Source organism: Corticium candelabrum, chromosome 21, assembly GCF_963422355.1.
Source record: "Corticium candelabrum chromosome 21, ooCorCand1.1, whole genome shotgun sequence".
Lineage (NCBI taxonomy): Eukaryota > Metazoa > Porifera > Homoscleromorpha > Homosclerophorida > Plakinidae > Corticium > Corticium candelabrum.
The window spans coordinates 2,766,883-2,785,107 of NC_085105.1; the positions used below are offsets into that span (position 1 = coordinate 2,766,883).

The window sequence follows — 18,225 nt, forward strand, 5'->3', positions numbered from 1 at the left end:
CAAACAGCAATTACCAGGTGGCATAATTGCCATTGCAACCCCACTGGTAACGGAGCATTTTGGAGCTTGGGGGATCGATCGGTGGAAACTCCTGTGCAAATTATCAAAGAAGTCATCGGACAAAGAGGGACGACTGAACGCTGCGGAGTTTATCAATTTCTGGTCCAAACGCTTTTCTATTCAGCTCCAGAAGTGTAATGTTATAGTCATCTCTAAAAAGCTATCTTCGCTGTCTGAAGACAACAGATGTGACCTCTTTGCCACCCAGTACTTCAGCCACTAGCTGGTACTGAAGGCTTTGCTTGTACACTGTAGCACTCATTTTGTTTTACACGAGTTTCAATTTTAGTTTAGTTGATGAACACTACTAGTAGTTGGACAGTACATCCCTGCATTGCAAAATGTATCATAGATAAAAGTTCAAATGTATGTGATTGACAGACAGACAGACAGACAGACAGACAGACAGACAGACAAACAGATCAATGGCCAAACAGATGGATCTAGATACTAAAACTAAGAAAAAACCCATTTGCATGACAACAATAAACAAAACAGCAATGAAACATACTATGACTTTGAAGTTCTTGACGTCCAACACATACACTTTGCGATCCAGTGCAGCCCACACTGTGTTACGAACAATCGACAATGCACCAACGGGTACGTCCCTCCTCTCTGCTAACTCAAGATTCTGATAATTATCCCAGTCCCAGAATCCATCTACACGCCATCACAATTCACACACAAAAAATATCATTCAGTTCATCGTGCAGCACACACCGGGTCGTCTTGCAAACATCGTCACAGAGCCATTATTGCGTCCGGCAATAACGTTACCCTGATTGTACCTGTTAAAGAAAAAGGTGGAATTCTAGTCAAACAACAACCAAGAGCATGTCCTCACAGCAAGTGCAGTATAGTTGCAGACACATTCATTGCACGAATGCTCTGTCCTCTGTTGTCGACCGATGAATGTATATACAGCCTAATATAACAACACAGTCAGTAATACAATATAAAGTAGACCGGCTAATTTCGAAGACGGTTTTGATTTTCGATTTGGTGATTGATGAATCACCAAAATTAAAAATTGTCAATATTTGTTGAACGTCTCATTGCGTATGTGCATACCTAGTGTCACAAATATGTCACAAAAATTTGTCATAAATTAAAGCATCAAAACCACAATGTATCAATTGTGGCCACTGCCAGTCTCTCTCTTACAGAATAACGCTATGAAGTCCAAAACTGTATTCGTGGTCATCGTATTTACTGTGACATATGGAGACCTCATTGGTACAATTTCCATGGACTCCCGCTTCAATAGGCTGCATCCGTTTCAATGTATGCGCAATACCTACACTGCGAAAGAAAGGAAAACATTGTGTACATCTGGTGACATATTTTGACGGCACTTGCATATCGCCAAACTTAATATTTGCCACAATATAAAAGCATTTCAAACCATTTGCCAAATATTATTGTCACCAAAATTCCCGGTCTACAATATTCTAATACATAAAATCGGAAAGTATTATTCACCCGTCAACCGCTCCGAGCCACACTGTTGGACCTAGTTCGGCATTCTGAGAGAGTTGATCTTTAAACGCTGGCACCGACACTGCACATAGGATCTCTCTTTCGACGCCAAACGACTCGACTATGTCTGTCGGCTTGTTTGCATCCAAGACATAAACTCTAGCCAATTCTTGCTCAACGTTGTTGCTCTTTAGGGCATCGTCGGGTGCAGCACACAACCAGATGTGAGCGTCCAAGCCGGGAACAATGACTTTTTCAACTGACGGACAGCACCACTCCACCGAATTGAGAGCAACAGCACATGTAACCTGACATCAATATACATGTTACACCATTATTAGTTAGATACAAAATAAATGCCTTGTAATCATCACTTCCATATCTTGTTAATTAACCATGCAGACGTTGCAATCACCAAATGATCGCAGTGGATGATTCAAACTATCTATAGTATTTCACGCCCAATTATCCAATTCGTGTAGAGCATTCAATTGCACTGTAAGGACATGAGTTATGCAGTTGTTTAACAGTTATTTGATTGAGCATTCTATTATTCGAAAGCGTGTTCACACCGATATCTGGACTACTATAATTAGGCTAACAATGATGGCCAACATTAGTGCAAATGCGTTCACACTGCTAAGTAAGAGTAATAAGTCACATGGGCACATGAGTGTAATTAGCCTCCATGGTTTCATCCGTCATATCTGGCAAGAATCCACACAAAATGTCTTGATAAATCCAGTGCTTTATGTTTTGAAGAAGGAGACACTTTGTTCCTTTCTTTGAGAGCTCTTTTGGGAATGACAGGAAGTTGTTAGAAACACGTAATACACATTTGCGCTTCTGTATACATCACCGCATTGTTGCTGCGTTTGCAGCAGCGTCCAAACATAAACAACAGTACATCAGAAACATCGGCAGCATGCTCTTCTTGTATACTACCTTGTGTGCCAAAGTCACGTAAAACCATTAACGCCACTAACGCAGAACTAATCATGATTAGGTCAGGTATGAACATGCTCTGAGATTGCTGCATGTTTTCATGCATTATTGACATGCTAATTTGTTAGTCAATATTGTATATACATGTAGTACAACCCCATTATCCAGACGTTTTCGGCAGAAGCCAAATTGTCCAAATAATCTAAAGTCCGGATAAATGAAATAATGGTGTGGTGACTTTCCTTGAGGCTCAGTCATACATTGACAGTCAAGTACATAATGAACAAATATTTAATTAATTAATATACAGCAATATTATGTCAGTGACGACCAAACATGTTTGTACATGTACTTGGAAAAACGCCGTCTGTGGTTCCAATTTGGAGCAGGTTCACACGTTTCCATGTTGAAACGATGTCGTGCAGGAAACACATGAAACACACATGCTTTTCAGGCAGAAATAAATTTGTCCGGATTATTAAAATGTCCAGATAATCGGGGTTGTACTGTACACTTACATATTTCATCATAGATCCAACTTATGGTCTATGTGACATCTTCCTGCTTATCATGAGAGCACATCATACCTTCATATTCTTGTCTTGCTGCATCAAAGGTCCCGCTGTAATCGGAACAGGAATGGGTTGAGAGAATGTCTCAACGGGATGAACTGGTAGTGGCAATCGACGACCAGAAACTTCGACTGAGAGTGACATTCCAACAACAGACTTCCTCAATTCTGCATTCGGAAGTGACCAACCGTATGCATGAATCCTGCTTTCTTCTACAATGCAATCAAGAAATAAGACGAGGCCAAAATAGGAGACAAACACGTTACCAGAATCAAACAATATGGTGTTTCCCTTGTCACTCGAACCTCTAATCTGAGCATACCTTCATGCAAACATCAACCATCAGAGGCATGTCTTAAAGCTTACAATGAGCATCTCAATAACTTACAACTCTGGATCAATAGCATCTGACGAGCCGTAATCTGTCTGAACATTATCAAGCCTTGGCTTTCGAAAGAGACCTTGAAAGCTAAAACAGTGAACAATACACTAGTATCAATACAATATACTAAATAACTGAAAGAGCACGCACAATCGAAACAGTGGAGAACGTTGTTCAGTCTTCCCTCTCGCTGCAACAAGAGGCGTCTCTTCGTTAAGCCTACACAATGATGAAATCACCCAACAGTGTCTATGACCGAAGATAAGTATATGCACCTCATATCTTCTTGCATTTCCAAAAACTTCTCTTTGTAAAAATCGCGCTGCTCAAGGATCTTTGCCATTTCCAGTCGAGTATACCTCTTCTGGTCATCAGGATTCACTGCTTCAATGCTTGCAGACTGAAACAAAGCAATATTGTCTACTATTCTAGCAATATAGTTGACAATACCCACCTTCTGCTTCTCAGCCTCGAGCAATTGTTTCAGTCTATAGACAACAAACAGACAACGATTCTAGCCTTGTGAGCAAACCTATAATTAATTATGCCTGCACACTTTTTGATTTCATCTTGTAATGAGCTGTTTTCCGACTGAGCAGTTCCGAGGTCTTCAACCAGACCGTCCTTTTCACTATTACAAGATCAGCTAATTTCAAAGCCAATAGTAAATCAAAAAAATGCTACCTTACTAACACACCAATTTTGGTGGCCAATTTGTCGTGTTCCTTTGAAATTTGATTTCTAAAAGACAGAAATTTCAAATTAGAAAAGACCAAGTGTTGTAGATACAACCACAGTATTGCAGGAACCAAACTGCCAAGTCAATGTGGTGTTACCAATGGTAAAAGTAGCAACATTCAATATCATGAAACCAACACATGATACACTACTTGACACAATCACATAGCTAAAGGTGTACAATCTCTGTTGCGAGAAATACGTATTCCCACTTCCCAAATATTATCACATTGATATTAACTAAACTACAGTTAGAATGCAATTAATACTTTAAGCAAAATTATTTACCTGTTTTCTTGTAGTCGTTTGTTTTCGTCTACAAGTTCCTGAATCTCCAAGTTCACCTCTGCCAAAAAGCCCCTATCAGAAGATTATGATTAAACCCAACTGCACATCGCTCACTTGTAATTTCAGCTGATTCATCCATTTCTGCCACTGACTCGTGTCCGATTTCATTATACAAACATTCCTCGTTCATTAAACCGTATTCACCAGATGCACTAACCTCACACTCTTTATCGTGAGCAAACAGTTCTTCATCTCTCTTATCCACATCAGAGAAATCTACTGATTTCAAAGACATTTCCATATCTGTCTGTTCAACGTCACCAGTCATGATAGATGCAGTTTGACCATCAGCCAATTCGTCCGCAGACTCGGCTAATACCTCAGCTCCCAATGGCCTCATACTATCAGGTCTACCACCCACAGCACTGAGTGTATCTGAAGATCCAACTGGTGCACCTCGAGATTCACTCTCCAATGCAAGACCACGATCAACTTCTAACAGATTTGAGTTAAAAGTAACTTCCATTTGAGTTGATTCATAGACAGTATAGTCTGAATAACGTCTTGCATCCACTTTAGTCACATTACTCGACTCTTCCAACATCTCTCTCTGAAAATTCTTTTTGTTCCTGGGTGATCGCAAACCACCTCTAGGACTGTTTCCACTAATGGGTGAATAACCAGCCTTAGGGCTACTACTCAAAACCTGAGCAGTCGGACTACCATGTTGAACTAATTCCGTCATTGGACCAACATCGAGCGACATATTCCTGCCACAAATTTCATATAAAATAAATACAGAATCACAAACGAAGTCAGATGGTGCAAGTATAATTACAAGGAATCCTACAATAGCGGCTACACCAATGACTTGACTACAGCAGCATGCCATGATAATCTCACACAATTTAATAAATCAAAGAGACACAACTACAATGGTAGTGCATGCACTTGTCTGCAATTCAGTATGACATTTTGGTTACGTTTCTCACAGTGAACGTGTAATGGCCATCCCTTCTGATACACCTCGTATGTATCGACTGCGCATCCCTTTTGCTGGTTGTCTCACCAGCATAATGTATTGCTGCATCATCTAGAGAAAAAACACATTAAAACTCTTAACTGCTAAAACGATTTCAAATACACTCGCAGCACAATCTGTCACACAAACTGAATCTCTCCCGTGGTGTCTTTATATTATCAACAACTGCAATACTACTGTCTTTCAACATCCTTCTGTTTGTCTACCAATCCTTCCATCTGTCTGTCTATCCGTCGATCTGCAACTGTACACAGTCACTATGGTAATGTCGTCGTGCAATAAATTCATTTTAATTCAAATTTTTTCAACCTTGCAAGCTAAACTTGTCGTCAGTTGACAAACATTTCCATTAATTAATAAAAGAGTTAACGCAATCCAGACAACCACATATACTAGATGGTATTTGCTATATAAAACATAAAGCATCTAAAGGACTGTTCATTTTTTCGGCATTTTCACGAGCGCATAAAGCGTACACTAAAGGGGAGAGGGATAGCACTTGCCCGTACGCTTTTGCAAAATGTTTGTAGATGCACATTAGTTGACAAAGGTTTAAGTAAACAGCACGACGTATCACATTCATCTCTAGTCATTGTCAAACAACAAGATCAACAATCAACCAGGACACTCGACTTACATTCCCGTGCTTGACTTGAAGTCCACTGTAATCGGCTTGAAGCTGCTCATGCCGTTGCTCTACACGCTCGGCTAGCAACATACGAACAAAGTTGCAAACAACAACACCGCTGATCTGATACCAATTGCCAACCCCTTTCTCGATGATTTTTCAACTGGGCTTGTAACTGTCGTGTGGTGTTCTTCAACTGCTGCATTTCATCTTTCATTTTATTACGCTCTTGAGCTAGTTGATCTTCCAGACAAATCAATGACTAGAATGACACCATCCTAGTTAATACAATAGTTGGCATATGCTACACATTCTACCAGCTATTACATACTAAATATAATATCTGCTGTTTGTCCATTATCGTCCTTGAAATCCAGCTATCTATCATTACCTCACGTATTTCTACTCAGAATGACGTAAGAAACAGAAAGTTGAAACAGCTATCATGTCTGTAGCAAGAAACTGAAATGCTCTATCATTATCTTATACTTTGACATCAATCAGAGTACAGCATGTGCTTTATGTAGTGATGTTACATATTGGTAGGCTACTCATACAGTAATAATTGCATGCACGTCCACCTATAATAAAGGTAAAGTAGTTCTAGATTTCTATATGTAAATACAAGTTTGAAAATGTGGTCTTACAAATTTAGGCCATTTGCACAGCTTTACTTCGTATGTGCATGTAAGGTTTCTTGTTCTTCCATAGGACTCGCTTACACAACGATATAGCTGATACTTCAACCATAAATGTTTGACTAAAATAGTTTGTTCGAACAAAGAATGACAAGGAGATGAGAAACATAGCTGGAAAGTAAGGCAAGTCAGACAGAGACAACAATATGTTATGGACAGTTCCATCACCAGCCAGACTACCAGTTGACATCAAACTCAATTGATTTAGACCGACTACATAGAAATCAGCTATATCTGAGAGTGATTCAGACTGGTTGCCTATTGCATAATGCCTTTCATATATATACTGCTGTATTCCAACGATCACCATGTCAGCTGCTCATGCAAGTCGCATAGTATCAATTTCAAATTAATGACAAAGTAGGGCTTGGACTGTTAGAAAATTCCACCACAACCCAACGTTTTGGAAAGTCCAAGGTTCCCCATGCCCCCATAACAACAACGCCACTGCTGTGGAGCAGACACTCTAAAAAGCTAAGTACAGTAGACCCTCACATATCCGACCCCCTTTGGGCAAGCCACAGAGGAGTAGGGGTCAGATAAATGAAAAGAACGAATAACTGAAGCATCAAAATTTCAATTGTAACTCGGAGTTCCAGTCCAGTTTTTAGTCCCAGTATGTACATGGTCTGAACTCTGAAACATGTACAATACTTTAGTGCTAAAATGATTGCACAAAGACGTAATACGTGTACTATAATAAGCAAACTACAATCACCAAACTAACCCTAGAAGCCTCCGTATCTTTCCTTGCCATCACTGCACATTGTCACTGCACTTGTGCAAACGGGCTTGCGACGTTATACACGCTTCGTGAAAACAGTCGAATACACAGGGTTGGATATGCAAGGGTCTACTGCGCCCACTGATCAATAACCAAATGGAAAAGTATGTAGACAAGGTCATCAAGTAGAGAACCACTATGAAATCTCAAACAGCATTGTAGAACAAACTGTAGAAATAAGTAATAAAAACCCTTCAGACAACAGAGATCCTCCTAGTATGTACCACCGACTGTACAAGCATTCTTTATTGTGAGCACCACAACAGAGACTGAGTGACCACCTGCCCACTTGCAAGAAAGATTCTCTACGCAGGATTGATCAGATGTCCTTTCTAGAAGTCTGGTCCCACCTTATGACGTGCTCTCCATATAGGCGTATCAACATAGTTTCACGACAAGGAAATTTTCCCACAATGATATTGTTTGCACAGACTTTAACATTCTACCACAATACACTACTTTACTAACTGCCTTGCTCCCTTGCTCCTACCATGGTTTCAAAATCCTATCTCAACACCCAACTCCGCAACTAACCTGCTCTGCTTGCGACTTCTTTTCCTTCTCCGTCCGAAACTGCTTCAACAACTGCTCGTTCTCCTCTTTCAACTGTTGCAACTCGAACACGTGCTCGCGGTCGTCCTGCAGAGCCGAGTTGAGCGTGTCCAGTACCTCGACCAACAACGGCATCAGCTCACGCACCGGCTCCTCACCATACTGCTGTATCTGACTCTGTATACAAAAATACACAAAAATAATAGAAATCGAACAGGACAGCAAATCTCTTTTATTCGACCGATTCTAACAGTGTACGGCCTAGTACAGTCTCTAGACCTTGAGTTTTTGACGCAACACTGTTGCTAGCCGCGTGACGCGCTCGTTTATCGTCACAAAGTCGCTTCCTGCTCCTCCTGGAGTTTCGAATTCGCCTGCAGAATAGAGACCGTCTTGTACGCCGTTCCGCTTGTCCTCGGACATCTTTGTTGGCAGAGTATAGGTAGAAGACCCGTATAAACAGTGAGTGTGATGTAATCGCTTTACCGATCGAAGAGAGTGAACGGAGAAAATGCAAGTCGCGAGAACGGTGAATTTCGATACACTAGAGTAGTGTAAAGATATCATTTATCATGCACGCACGCTTGCACGCACACAAAGACAAACGTCATAACTAAATTTCCACGTGTACACGCACGCACACAGACTGCTGTAGACATACAGGAGCACACCCGCACGCGCACGCGCACACTCCCGACAAATATAAAAATAAAATTAATTTATACTGGACCAAAAAATATGATAACGCTCTTATATATATTCGGCATGAGTTTCAATAGATCTATTAAAGAGTGAGTAAAACATTATGATAATTATGAGTTCGACAACATTGACTAGGTGGTCATCTGTGTTTTCCTCTTTTCTCTCTGTTTACTAAACACACAGCTTCATCATACTGTAAACTCTGGCAGACATCCGTCAAAGACTGCATTCCTTTTGTAATACAACACTGACTCTTTGAAATCGTCTCTTAGGTTTCTTGTGTTTACATACACAAACACCATCATTACTCCCCACACTCTGATAGACATCCACATTCAGAGATGGGCTGCATTCCTTTTGTGCTACTCCATCAATTCTTTGACAGTGTTTCTTAGCTTTACATTCTACTACCAACAACTTGCCATTCTTAATAGACGATGACTTGTGTTCTTGCTTTGCTAGTCTTTTCAACTTCCCACTCAATTTCAGTCCATGTCGAGCTGCCCTGAACATGACGATAATATCAACAAACAACAACATGAAGATGGTGAGACTCGTGCCTGTGTGCTGTTCGTCCGCCGCAAGCAAGAAAGAGCTCGTCATCGGAACTACAAAACATCAAATTTAGTGCAAGCTAAAGCACTCAGTAAACCATAACGAGACCAACACCATCTCAGTTGTGACGACATTTTTTATGGGTGAATCAACAGGAACAACAGATTCCTGCAAAACCGCATGTAAATAGCATATTGAGAAATGCAGTGCCAATACTGTACGTTCGCTGTTTTTCTAATATTCTTATTTGCTGATAAATATATATATAAATAATAAATATAACTGTGACACGACCAAACAATCCAACCTCACAAAGACACCGTTGAAATACTGCTTACAGTACCCTGCAAGAACTCAGACCTAACTAAAGGGGTAGTCAACCTTCTGTTTGAAAGAGATATTCAAATCAGCTGACGACCGTCTCTCGAGTATTTGCTTTGCTTTCATATTTCCAGTGCCTTCTCAGTTTTCTGGCTGCAACCCACACATTCCGCTATCTGTCTTTGACTATACCCTTCCTCCCAAAGATATAGGCGGCGGCCACTGCAGCGACGTAGCCAAGAGCACATTTCTCTATTCTCCACAACCTAATCCATGAGGTTGTGGACCTCTACCAGGTTTCTTTATCTTCACAACCTAATCCGGTTGAGCTCATCCTAACTCCACAAACTAATCCACTGCCCCACTGGATTAGTTTGTGAAGTTTGGGTGAGCTCAACCAGATTAGGTGGAGAATAAAGAAATGCACCCCAGCCTTCTGTGATTGGCAGGACAGATCATAAAAGTTTATGTTTGAAGATTATTCTGCTAATTACATATGTATATATGTGTAAGTATATGTATGTATTTACATGAAACCATATTAGCCCTGCTAAGCCTCCATTTGATGGTGAAACCTCCAAGTCTGACAGTATTATTTGCTACTCTATAATCACAACGTATTGGAGGAAGAGAGGGAAACTCCCAGCACAAGTTATAGTGGCTGCGTTTAGGCATACCATGAAGATGAAAATACAACTAATGAGAAGAAATGAAACAAGACACTACTAGCTACTGGAACCACTTACAAAAAGAAAAGGAGATAAAATCATATGTCAATGTGACAACGGTATCTAGCTTAATTGATGCATGTATGATTGCAATGTAAATGATTGATACTAAGCCTTGAGGGACTATTTCAATACAAACAGAAAAATGTATGAATACACATTTTTCATCTATACACATAGATTGAAGAGTCGTCACCGAATTGGTTAAAATATACCATCATGCATATAACACCACTAGCATAGCTAGAACATCTTAGATCCCACTGTCAGTAGCATTCCGTCTAGATCCCACTGCAAACACTGTTACCACATGCACTATACTCAAAAAACATCAATCCAGTTGCATTATTATTATACACCCAAGCAATCGTAACTGTATTACAAGTTCATGTCGATATAGCAAATTTTGGGGAAGCCTGTGCCCTCCCCGGGTCCCCCATAGCTAAGCCACTGAGCACTGGGGAATATGCCCTGTTTGGGGAACTGTCTTCTAAGTGAATTGATCTATCAGAGTCATTCCTGACTGCTGCATACTTTAATACGACCAGAAGGTTATGTAGCCTACAGGGTCCTACAACTATAAAACATCCTGACCTATCACCATGCATCTAAAATACTTAGTACCTGCAAGTGTACAAGACACGCCCACAAACTCAGTTTCGTGCTCCCATCTAGCAAATCGTGAATCTGCCACTGCCTCCCACAGCAATACAACTTTCTCACGATTCTCAGGTGTTACTCTTTCTTTCTTTACCATTTCTCAAACTAGCCTTACGGAATTCACAAAGTAGCACCAGGAAACTCGGTCAATAAATAAGTGTCCACTGAAAGATAAGTTGTCTAGCTAGAAATGTGTAGCAACTGCTCAAAAATATGCACCATGTTTCCTAAATCATTTAATGAGCAGTAGCTATTGTACAAAATATAAATTGTATTACAGAGATAGCATTGCTAATAGCAATGCACACATTAACTCAGATTTTACTGTAAAATCAAGGGACAAGTGCTGCATACATGCAATTGCTCATTTTCCAAAACACAGAATACGTTACTTGGCAAAATTAATAACAAATTATTGAATTCAGGCAAAACTTGCAATTATCACAAGTGAGTATTACTCTTTAACCAGTACTGTACATGTAAATGTCAGCTACAAATGACAATAGAAAATATGTAACAAAATACAGTCAAACCTAGTTATTATGACTACATTTGTCCTGCTGTTTGTCGAACTAATACAGCAGTCAAATTATCATTATTAATATTCAAACATCATGGCTTCGTGTTACATTTGTAAATTGGTCTTACATGTACTTTCCCAGTGAGTGAAGGTGCCAGACTACCATGAATTGGATTAATGAAGTCTGACAGTACAAAATATCATATTATTTACAGACAACTCTGACCTGGACAGGGGCAAATCCAGAAGCTGTGCACCGGACACTCCCACCCACCACCAAACAGCAAACTGAAATTCGTCATTAACCCAGCCTCAATGCTGGTGCCAGTGCCCAACAAACAAATAACACCAGACACTGAAAGCTGTATATAAAGACTAACACCAGAGCAGTCTGACTTAATTCCTCTGCGCTCTGCATGCTGCAGCTCTAGAAGTCCACGTGACATTTAACGGATGTGCTTGGCAATTTAAGCCCTTTGAAAATCTTGCAAAGTTGGGACACTCCTCAAATGTTTTTCTGAATCCGTCCCTGCTGCCAATTGCTTTATATTACTGTAGATCTTAACAGACTGTATAATTCTATTGTAACTATATGTAATACTAAACTTACCTTCACAAATCCTCGATATGTCTCAAGGTCACCACCTTTCGGTCCACTTTTTCCACTGGAACATTCACGACCTTGAGACACTTGTACTGATGATCTAGACTAACATATAAAATCATATCATTAACTGAAACCTTCATAACTAAAACAGAGACAATATAGTACTTACATCCGTATTTGTGACAGAGAGCTTCTCAGCTGTTTTGTTGAAAGCCATCGTCCACCAGTCATGACTGAACTCCTTGCCAGGATCAAATCCCAACTAAAAAGATAAACTAATGGTTCAATGGTTTCGCAAGTAACTAGGCAAATTACTTAATTATTGTACTACATTGCCAGTATCAATTGAATGTGCTCAGTAACTCTAAAGACGTTGCCTGTGACTTTGTTTTGACTCATAGTATCTAAATCTACAGTACACATATCGCAATGTATGACTGCCAAACAACATTAATCAAGAACAGGACAGATCCAGGGGCTGTCCCATAGTGCACTGGACACCCTAACCACCAAAGAGCAAACTGAAATTCTTCATTAGTACAGTCTCAATGCTGGTGCCAGCGCCCAACAAAAACCTAACACTAGACACTGAGAGCCATATATAGAGACTAACATAGTAACACCAGAGCCGTCTGACTATATAACCTTTAATTAATTAAAGCAATTAAGCCTCACGATTCATCTGTGCTCTGCATGCTGCAGTTCTCGAAGTCCATGTCACATTTTAATGGATGTGTTTGTCAACTTAAGCCCTTTGAAAATCTTGCATAAGTTAAGACACTCCCCAAACGTTTTTCTGGATCCACTCTTGTTAATGCTAATACTATCATTCAAAAGAGATATCAAGCTAAAACATAGACGTAGGAACCTACATTTGGTTGAGGGAGCACTAATTTGACTAAGAAGGTGTGGCTCTGCACAACAACACTAAATGTATTAGTAATCAGATATAACATATAGTAATAGTAATGATATATATACTACGATGCCCAGCTTCACCCAGGTGCGATTTACTTGTGAGGAATTACCATTAAACTATCTTGTCTAGAATGTTAGTACGTTACAGCGAGATGTTCTAAGTAATTAGCAGCGAGTATTCCATTTACATGCAACTAGATTTTGTATGCAGCTTGATCGTTAGCTTTGGATAGTGACAGCTGGCTCGATCAAGTTGACGACAATTGAATTCTAATTGGCGAGAGAGTAGCTTCGTCATCTTTCTCCTGTCGCAGTGATAACTTTCGTTGCTTTGCCTTTGACGAATAGCAGACAGAGAGCGCTTTTTAGGAGGCATTTTGACAGTGTACAGGCGGGTTTGCTGTAATGACTCGAGCGTTTGTGACGCCACAATAAATGTATGACATCACAATATATGACGTAACAATGAGTAGCCATAGGATGACATCAAGAAGTACAGATGAACGCCAGCAACGCATAAGTATAGGACACAGACTACTGAAAATGTCACCAGTTGCTATTTCAAAGTGAGAAAAGGCCGCATGCTAAAGGAGAAGCAAAGAAGTGCAGCGGTTTGCGAGCGCATAGGGAACAAACTTTTGTGACGTCACGATTTTCAAAAAAACCTCAGCACAAAGCAAAGTACAGGGCACAGGCCACCACGAAGAGCACCAGTTGCTTTACAAAAGTAGAAAAGATCATGTGCTAAAGCAGGAGAGGCAAAGAACAGCGGTTTGCAAGCAATTACGAAACAAAAATTCAAAATGGCTGCACCCATGGACCACTTTCCTTTATATATATATATATATATATATATATATATATATATATATATATATATATATATATATATATATATATAGTCCCAGTCAAATCTTGGTAATCTTGATGATCCACAGGTTGAATTGCATTTTCTTCAAAGCTGTCAGAGTGTTTGCAAAGTCAATCATATTTTACGAACTGTTGTTCCGGCCATGTTGTTGGAACAATTACATCACTTTGATCAAGGGTTACATCGATCTTTAGAAACTATTTGTCGTTCTTCTGTTACAGATATGGCATGGCTGCAAGCGACATTACCTATTAGACTTGGTGGACTTGGTCTGAGAGAAGCAGTCCAGTCTTCACCAGCTGCTTACGTAGGAAGTTGCAATTCTAGTCGTAAGATGGTACAGGACTTTCTCAAAAAGGCTTGTAATTCACTGGATATTGCAAATTTACATTTCTCAAGGCCTTTACCATCAGGAGACCCCGAAAGTCATCTTCAGATTTGTCACTATCTGAAAGCAAACACGGTTCTTCAACTTTGGATTTCAGCACTGCTCCTCAACAACAAATCCAATCAGAATTTGACTCTGATTTAGTCAAGTATTTGTTGAACACTGCTAGCTTACGAGACAGAGCACGTTTAAATTCAATCAGTACATCTCATGCAGGAGCTTGGTTGCGGGCAATACCCAACTCTAATCTCGGCCTTTCCATATCTCCTCATGAGTTAGTTATTGCAGTACGGCTCTGGTTGGGAATCAAGATGTTTCCTTCTCCTCCGGCATCTGTCTTGTGCAGTTGTGGTCAGCACATTGACACTTTTGGAGATCATCTTCTTGGTTGTGCTTTTGGTCCAGAGCGCACACGTAGACACAATGCATTGGCAGAAGTTATTTTCCAGGCCTTATTGGTTGAGAACAGAGATGTTATGAGGGAGATGAGGGGCAATGGTTCTACTGAAAGCTGTCCTGGTGATGTTTTTCACCCTGATTTCTTGGAGGGTCAACCTGCCTACTTTGACGTAACAGTTAGAAACTCTTGCAGCCGTTATGTGTGACAAAATCAGCTGTAAGGGCTGGAGCCGCATAAGAGGCAGGTGAAGAACAAAAGGATATTCGCCATGAAGACAGAGTTCGTTCAGCTGGTGGTCTCTTTTACCCCTTAGTGGTTGAGACCTTGGGGCTCTGGTCGTTAGTTAGCATCAAAACTCTGAAAGCTATTGCTTCCAAAACCTCAGCAGTCAGTGGCCTTAAATTCAACCAAGCTTTCTAAAATATGATGCAGCAACTTTCTATTCAATTATGGAAACATAACTCAAGAATGATTCATAAGAGAATTCAGCTTGAAGTACAGGACGTTAATAGTTGCGATATACCTAGTGTAATGTAAGACTTGTTGGTTTGGGGACGTTTGGGGGAATTTTTTGATTTTGAAATATATATATATATATATATATATATATATATATATCACAGCACGTGTGGTGTAGTTCCCTCATAGGGACAACATATATAACACACGCACGGACAGATGACATAACTAACAAGTATACACACAATCACTCAACCTACACGCAAAATATTACCATCTACTATATCCAATCTGTGTCCAGGCTAACTATATCTGCACGCAACACAGCAAAATACAGAAAACCAACATTAACTAATACATATTAACACTATAGTATTAGTGTAGTATAGCACGTCAATGTTATCAGTTTCTAGGTCTAGATCTGTCATCATTACGTATGGCTGGAAAAGTTGAAAAGACAGGTAGGCGTGACAGCTTAGCACGGTTGCAGGAGGCACATGCCCTTGGTGCCCCCACGATTCCTATGCCTATGTAAAATAAATATAGATCTACTTGAAATCATTTTTCTCTGCTTGATGAGAAAACTGACGATATCCAAATGAATGCGTGCAAAACGTATACCAGCTCAAGTAGACGTTATTCTCATTTCATTCTAACACAGCTACTTAGAGCCAAAAATTATGCTCTATGTTTGATTGAAGGGATTCCTTGCAAAACAGAGATGATCTGGTGTTCAAATGTTGATACAAAATCTACACTCTTTGAGTAAAAATTGTCAAATTGCATTATCTATACTTTTGTCTGTAGCATCTTACTGTCTCTTGCATAATTATAAATCTACCCTACTTGTTGTACATTTTATTGTGTTTTTGACAGCCTAGTCAGTGACAGAGAAGCTTCTACGTTATATTTTCATTACAAAATTATTTGCTGTTTATCTGAGTCTAGATTCAAACCCCGTCACACCTTGACTAGAGAATGTAAAGTTGCCAAATTCGAGAAAAACGTCATTATCTTTCTAAATCTTGTCTGCCCGTGTGCTGTAAAGTGAATATTTTATCATAGTAAACAAATTTGTGGCGTGCAGTGTAATTGGTTTATAAGCAAGAACTCGTTAACATTTACACACTACTATCTAACATTTCGTCCAACCGCCATTAGCTCTGCGTATCGCTTCTACGCGACGCGGAAGACAGTCAACTATAGTCTGTACAAGATCAACAGAAATTGACGCCCACGCTGTCTGCACTGCCGCCCAGAGATCGGCTGCTGTTCGAGGGTGCAGACGATTTACCCTCACTTTCAGCCAGAGCCACAGATGTTCTATTGGATGGGCGTCTGGAGAGCAAGACGGCCACTCAAGAACAGTGACATCATTAGCATGAAGCGACTCTCTCGTCGAAAACGCAGTGTGGATTCTTACGAGGTCGTCGAGCATTGAGACCTTTCTCTGACAGGCGTCTACTAATGAGGGAATGTGACACAGGCTGGCCAGTCACGACAGTCAAGTCTGCTTAAAGCTCTCGCAGAGTGACTTGGCGATCTCAAAGAACAGCAAATTCAATATGTCGATCAGTTCGAGTTGTTGTTTTTCTACCTCGGCCTGGTCTTCTTTTGTAGTCGTTGCTGCCGTTTTGAAGGCGTCTGATGACATTTTGAATCACTCCACGAGAGACTCCTACAATTCCTGCCACTTCACGTTCTGACAACTCGTTCTCAAGATGGACTTCGATTTCTTTTAGAGTCATGGGGTTGCACTGCTTTCTTTGAGGCATGATTACACACGGACAACACAAAGAATCAATACAAGAATGGAAATTGGAACGAAATGATAACTGAACTGTAGGGTTGCCAACGTTCGCCGCTCTGTGAGCTCCAACAGTGTATAAAAACAGAACAATTTGGCGCCATTGTCTCAACTTGCACTATTCTGAGCCATCACAGAATATAACCGGAAGTAACGAATTTAGGAATTTCTACGTTATACAGTAAGAAATAACATTGAAGCCAACAGTTTTGCGTCTTGTAATAATTAGTGCATAGATTTAGTGCTTTTGTTTTGTTTTTTTTTAAACAATTACAGATCATAAGAATGAGTTTGTTACGTCATAAACAATTTGCTCATTTGCTGCCAAACAAAGACAAAAAGGCAATTTCTAGCAACTTGATGATGAATTTAATGTTAAGTTCTCTCAGTAGTAGAAAGCATAGGAAGGAAACTGTTTAGATTGAACATCTGTGATTTACTGCCAGACAAACGCACTTCGATTTCTTTAGTGAAAGGCAACAAAATTATTTAGTTGTAGCTCTAACTCTAAGACCACAAGTATTGCTATATGTTGGTAGTTCAAAGTAATCATGAAAGGAACTCCTGGTATCATTTTACACCATTCACACATTTTGTCCGTCACGTGAGTAGGGTGGATTTATAATTTTGCAAGAGTCTGTATATAGTAACTGTTTGTAAGAACCATGCCATTCAGGCTACGCCAAGTTTCACTCCAAACGAGGAACCAACGTGGTCGATAACGTGACATACGGGACACACGCGTAGTCACTGCCTTTTGAAGAATTTGAGAGCGAGGCTACCTAGACGTGAACTTTTGTCAGTCAGTTGGTATAATCTAAAGCACTTACGCCACGTGTGTCCATTTTGATTGTAGCCTTAACGGGTTGTGCAGCTCCATTCTCGTGTTTTCCCAGTCCACAACCTGACAAGAATATATGCAAACTCTAGCAACGACGCACATTAACGCCCTCACCGTATTTCCATCCAGTTTTTTCTAACTGCCTTCTCGCAAAATCCATACGCATGAAGTTGGGCCCACGTGGGCTCTATTTAGTAAACACCCGGATGTTAATAAATGTGACAAACAGTGTTTAAAGTACATCTAGAAAACGATTTGTATTAGCTAAAATTGTCTT

The 18,225-nt window shown here is 40.1% G+C and overlaps 2 protein-coding genes across 2 annotated transcripts; both read right to left on the minus strand.

The window, feature by feature from the left end:
- Positions 1 to 395: 395 nt before the first annotated feature.
- Positions 396 to 8,784, minus strand: LOC134196407 (C-Jun-amino-terminal kinase-interacting protein 4-like). The gene is made up of 19 exons (XM_062665523.1): positions 8,451 to 8,784; positions 8,154 to 8,348; positions 6,279 to 6,399; positions 6,147 to 6,217; positions 5,460 to 5,560; positions 4,582 to 5,237; positions 4,468 to 4,525; positions 4,126 to 4,182; positions 3,998 to 4,072; positions 3,896 to 3,929; positions 3,717 to 3,841; positions 3,592 to 3,660; positions 3,448 to 3,528; positions 3,326 to 3,381; positions 3,075 to 3,271; positions 1,546 to 1,850; positions 908 to 988; positions 784 to 851; positions 396 to 723 (listed from the first exon to the last, which is right to left on the minus strand). Exons 1-19 carry the CDS (start codon positions 8,736 to 8,738, stop codon positions 407 to 409), a joined length of 2,955 nt encoding a protein of 984 aa, XP_062521507.1. The 5' UTR covers positions 8,739 to 8,784; the 3' UTR covers positions 396 to 406.
- Positions 8,785 to 8,909: 125 nt separating this feature from the next.
- LOC134196534 (G patch domain-containing protein 4-like) lies at positions 8,910 to 18,225 on the minus strand. Its single transcript, XM_062665681.1, has 7 exons — positions 18,063 to 18,225; positions 17,938 to 18,011; positions 12,434 to 12,526; positions 12,268 to 12,366; positions 9,541 to 9,596; positions 9,434 to 9,481; positions 8,910 to 9,378 (listed from the first exon to the last, which is right to left on the minus strand). The coding sequence occupies exons 1-7, from the start codon at positions 18,112 to 18,114 to the stop codon at positions 9,090 to 9,092; spliced, it is 711 nt and encodes a 236-aa protein (XP_062521665.1). The 5' UTR covers positions 18,115 to 18,225; the 3' UTR covers positions 8,910 to 9,089.

Excerpts from the sequence above, each read along its gene's own strand:
- LOC134196407 (XM_062665523.1), bottom strand. The coding sequence starts at position 8,738 with ATGATATCTTTACACTACTCTAGTGTATCGAAATTCACCGTTCTCGCG. Across the intron at positions 5,238-5,459 it reads ATGGCCATTACACGTTCACT|GAATATGTCGCTCGATGTTG; the intron begins GTGAGAAACGTA and ends AATTTGTGGCAG. Across the intron at positions 1,851-3,074 it reads AGCAAGACAAGAATATGAAG|GTTACATGTGCTGTTGCTCT; the intron begins GTATGATGTGCT and ends TATTGATGTCAG.
- LOC134196534 (XM_062665681.1), bottom strand. The coding sequence starts at position 18,114 with ATGCGTATGGATTTTGCGAGAAGGCAGTTAGAAAAAACTGGATGGAAA. Across the intron at positions 12,367-12,433 it reads TCTCTGTCACAAATACGGAT|TCTAGATCATCAGTACAAGT; the intron begins GTAAGTACTATA and ends TTTATATGTTAG. Across the intron at positions 9,482-9,540 it reads GTCGTCACAACTGAGATGGT|TTCCGATGACGAGCTCTTTC; the intron begins GTTGGTCTCGTT and ends GATGTTTTGTAG.